This window comes from Arachis ipaensis, chromosome B04, assembly GCF_000816755.2.
Source record: "Arachis ipaensis cultivar K30076 chromosome B04, Araip1.1, whole genome shotgun sequence".
NCBI lineage: Eukaryota > Viridiplantae > Streptophyta > Magnoliopsida > Fabales > Fabaceae > Arachis > Arachis ipaensis.
This window is the reverse complement of record NC_029788.2, coordinates 12,097,804-12,101,869: the sequence shown is the minus strand read 5'-3', so window position 1 is coordinate 12,101,869 and position 4,066 is coordinate 12,097,804. Positions and strand designations below refer to the sequence as shown.

Sequence of the window (4,066 nt, the reverse complement as noted above, 5' to 3'; positions counted from 1 at the left end):
AAATATAATTTAATAAATACAATTTTTTTATCTATTTTGTATTCGAATATTTATAATATTTCAAAAAATAAACAAATTCATCGTATTATCAAACTAAAAAAAAGTACTATAAACAAGCAAATTAATATAATTCAAAATATAAACAAAGTGTATTAATACATCAACTATAATATTAAGTAACAACCATACATCAAAGTGTGTTGATACATCAACTATAATTCATCACAAACAAATATTTAATTAAAAGAGTATGTAGTCAAATCTTATGGAATAAAAAATCTCTTGGTGTGTATATTTGCCAAGCCAAGCCAAGCTAAACAGATCATGCTGGAACTGCATAGGTTCTTCCTCTAAACGAGACAGTAGCATCGGTGGTAGTGTTGGCATTGGTCAAGAAGCAACTTGATGATTTGTTTGAGGCATACACAGTGGCCTGAAATAATTATTTTTGAAAAGTAATTATTCATTATTGCTCTAATTCAATTAGAGGGAAAAAATAATGCAGAGTTGTAATTTTGTTTTCATGTATTTTGGTATCGTGATAGAGTTGCCAAAATCAATTTGGGAAACGTTCCCGTTTGTAAGACTCTCTTCCATTGACTTCAAAACCCTGTGGAGTTCTTTGAGGTGACCCCATTTTGGTTGAGCTTTGTTGCCTACATACAATAATTAATTAATTACTCAAGGATCATTTATGGAAAAATATTAGAAATAGAGATTCTTCTTTATCAATGTAATTTTACCATATTCATCAAGAGGAGCATCATAATCATATGAAGTGGCCATGTATGGTCCACCAGCGGTTCTATCAAAGTTAGTCCCACCATGATACTGACCAAAAATAAATATATTACATCAAACAAACAAATTTAGAGCATAAATGAGAGCAGAGAGAATGATAAGACATCGGACAAAATAATTCCTTTTGTGTGCATAAATAAAACAGGATAAATAATGAATGAAGTAGCAAATAAAACTAAAAGAAACCAAATTGCAAGGATGATGAACACGCTACAGCACAACAGATCCACACTTAACCATACCAACCATTTTTCTACTGTGTAATAAAAAAGAAAATCAAAAGGTGATCACGTCAAATAGCATCAACATATCAAAATGGAGATTCAATTAGATTGTTTAAAACTTCAAAAGGGAACTTCACTAAAGCCTGAACAAGTAAACTTGTAACATTAATCTATATATATAGTACCAGTTGGTGGGAGAATATTGGAAGAAGATGATAAAAGGGCAAAGCATGCCTGAAGCAATCAAGGAGATTCTTGTTGTTGAGGATCCACAAATATCATCATCAGATTCATCAAAAACCAAGGATAATTTCATTAGGGACTTTGATATAAAGCCTAAAATCAAAGAAAGAAACAATATCCTTCTTACAGAAGTAAAATAGTATCATGTTTCAATTTGACATTCAGAGCTTAATCAGAACAAAAAAGAGAAAGGAAAAGGAAAGCAAAGAGAACAAGGAAAGGGGATGCAATGAGAAAAGTGAATGGAATTGACTATCGACTAGCGAATTACCTGCATGTGCGAACAATAAGTGAGGAGAACATCCCAACTGATCCATCGCCAATGCCTAGCCTTTTCTGTTCTAGCGCAGCCACTTCGACTTTGTTCCTGAATATTTGATAGAATAATAATAAACACCCTGTATTGATCCTAGTAACCGCACAAAATTATTTTTTTAGTTAAAACTTAATTCATCCATCCTAAATTCCTAATTATACTTTCTTCGTAAGAGTGAGTTTGTTTTTTTAAGACCTGACAAGAAAGAAAGCAAGTATTAAGTATACTATGCACATTCTTTTCATGTCTCAGCTTTCTCTTCAATTTATCAACCTGTCAAGTTTGAAAACATTAATTTACTCTATGTACTGAAAATTTATTTCACTAATAAATTATCACATACATCTTGTATCAAAGCCATTTTCCTTTCTTGATTCGATCAACGCCCATTTTTCTGTGCAGCCATTGCTTTGCTCCCTCTACTTTCCATCTTGTCCTGCTTTGCACATTCAGAGATAGAATCTTTGAAAAGCAGCAAAAAGAAAGAACTAGCTTGAGTCTCTGATATGTTTCTTATGACAAGTAAAAGAACCAAGCTTCCACTTTCCAGATTCGGATAATATTCAAAAGAGGAAGAGAAATTCTATCTGCCTACTAAAGTTAAAGTAGTTTAAGCATTGAAATCAAAACTCTTTTAGTGTATAGTGTATAACTGATTCTATGTTGCAAATTGCCTAAACAATAGAACAATGGGAGCATCAGGACCAACAAGCATGGCAATAGTTGGAACCATTAAACAATTGAGCCACAAAAGCAGAGTATGATAAACCTAGCTAAAACTGGCGTAGAAAAATTGAGCCCTAAGGTTTATCGGCGTAATTTAAACAATGCATACCTGAATCAGTGTAATTTAAACAACTGCTGGTAGATGCTCTGGTTCTCTTTGGAGCAGGAACCGATTGGGATTGGGTCGAATTCCATCGATTCGCTTGCGACAGAGCGCGATAGAGCAGCGACGGTGACAGAGCAGCAACGAAAACAGAGCGCGACGACCTTGAGTCTGAAACGCCCGCGAGAGAAGCGATATACCGGAGAGATAGAGAGAGGTCAACGGTGAGACCAGCCGTGAGAGAGGTGAGACTCAGTGAGCTTGAGGGTGAGAGTGGCGAGAGAAGAGCGAAGAAACTCAAAGGAGGGTTAGGGGTTCTTCGTCGCGGTTAGGGGTTCTTCGACGGAGGCAGTGCGAGCGCCGGCGACCGGCAACAATCTTCGTAGAGTGTTGTTAGGGGCTCTTCGTGGTGGTTAGGGGTTCTTCATGGTGGTTAGGGGTTTTTCGTGAGGCACAATGAAGAGACAGTTGGGGTACAGTGAGGCACAATGAAGACAGGTTAGGGTTAGCTAGGTTAATCGTCTTCCTGAGGCACAATGAAGACGGTGTTCATCTTCATGGAGTGCTTTGTAAATTGAGTAGAGAGAGAGAGAGGGGGTAGATTAGGTTAGAGTTATTTGTGAAGGGAGCTCGAGAGAGAGAGACGGGGTAGATTAGGTATAAGATTTTTTCCGGCGGAAAATTTTAAATTACAGACGGATTTTCTGTCTGTAATAATTTAATAAAATACAGTATTTTTGTCTATTGAATTACAGATGGATTTTCCGTCTGTAACTATTTTTCACGAAAAAATTAATTTTTCCGACAGAATTATAGACGGATTTTCTCTTCCGTCTGTAATTTATGCTAATTCATTTTTTTTGTTTTCCGACAAAAAATTCCTCTGAAATTCCGTCTGTATTTCAGTGGGATAAAATCCGTCGGAAATATCCGTCTGTAATAACTAGTTTTCTAGTAGTGTCCCACTGTAGTTTCTTTTTCTCTTTCTTCCATCAATTTTTTCCACACGATTTGACTCTCCGTCTTATCTCCTATCACATTACCGGTGATGCAGTTTGGCTTTCTGTCTTCTCTCTTGCGATACCACTGGCGATTCTCCTCGCGTTACGGGCAACACCGCCCTGTGCCTCCCTTCCTCTACCCGCCTGCACCTCTGTGTAGTCTCTTGCTGCCGCCTGTATGACACCTTGCTACCATAGTTTTTTTATGCAGTGTCATCGTCGTCCGCATTCACTGCCACCACCACCATGCAAGTCAGGGTTCAGGTTCCATTTTTTTTAAATTAGGGCTCAAAGATTTCAAATTAGGATCTTCAATGATTTCAAATTAGGGTTCAATGCTTTTTGAAGTTAGGCTCTTTGTCTTCTTTAATTTGTTGTTATTGTTGAATTTGAAAGATTTAAAATGTGGTATTGTTAGTGGTGGTGAGTAGTGACCATGGAGAGAGAGGCAGTGGTGTGGTGATGCTGACAAAAGGTATTATTATTGTGTTAAAACGGATAATTTTAATACTATATGTAACGTTGGGACCATTTTGAACCAAAAAAAAAAATTAAGGACAATTTTAATTTTAACCTCAAATCTTAGAGACCAAAATAATACTTATCCCACCTTAAATAAATTTTGGATTATATCTTGCTGTTACTTAATTGT

General features: G+C 36.3%; 2 protein-coding genes across 9 annotated transcripts; both read right to left on the bottom strand.

Moving 5' to 3' along the window:
* LOC110270914 (beta-galactosidase-like) lies at nucleotides 308-826 on the bottom strand. The gene is made up of 3 exons (XM_021120780.1): nucleotides 744-826; nucleotides 538-656; nucleotides 308-433 (listed from the first exon to the last, which is right to left on the bottom strand). The coding sequence occupies exons 1-3, from the start codon at nucleotides 784-786 to the stop codon at nucleotides 323-325; spliced, it is 273 nt and encodes a 90-aa protein (XP_020976439.1). The 5' UTR covers nucleotides 787-826; the 3' UTR covers nucleotides 308-322.
* Nucleotides 1,093-2,784, bottom strand: LOC110270913. Of its 8 annotated transcripts, none has more exons than XM_021120776.1 (5): nucleotides 2,420-2,784; nucleotides 1,928-2,046; nucleotides 1,780-1,857; nucleotides 1,540-1,677; nucleotides 1,093-1,259 (listed from the first exon to the last, which is right to left on the bottom strand). In XM_021120776.1, the coding sequence occupies exons 2-5, from the start codon at nucleotides 1,943-1,945 to the stop codon at nucleotides 1,191-1,193; spliced, it is 303 nt and encodes a 100-aa protein (XP_020976435.1). In that variant the 5' UTR covers nucleotides 1,946-2,046; nucleotides 2,420-2,784; the 3' UTR covers nucleotides 1,093-1,190. The 8 variants fall into 8 exon arrangements, 5 of the variants coding, with proteins under 5 accessions (XP_020976435.1, XP_020976437.1, XP_020976436.1 ...); XM_021120778.1 differs by having other exon boundaries at nucleotides 1,928-2,023; XM_021120777.1 differs by having other exon boundaries at nucleotides 1,928-2,020.

Bases quoted from the DNA above. Each gene is read 5' to 3' on its own strand.
- LOC110270914 (XM_021120780.1), bottom strand. From the start codon at position 786: ATGGCCACTTCATATGATTATGATGCTCCTCTTGATGAATATG. The intron at 657-743 runs GTAAAATTACAT...TATTGTATGTAG, and splicing joins TGCTCCTCTTGATGAATATG to GCAACAAAGCTCAACCAAAA. The intron at 434-537 runs ATACCAAAATAC...TAATTATTTCAG, and splicing joins ATTTTGGCAACTCTATCACG to GCCACTGTGTATGCCTCAAA.
- LOC110270913 (XM_021120776.1), bottom strand. The intron at 1,678-1,779 runs GTCTTAAAAAAA...TGCGGTTACTAG, and splicing joins CTTGCTTTCTTTCTTGTCAG to GATCAATACAGGGTGTTTAT. The intron at 1,260-1,539 runs GTAATTCGCTAG...TGATTGCTTCAG, and splicing joins CTTATTGTTCGCACATGCAG to GCATGCTTTGCCCTTTTATC.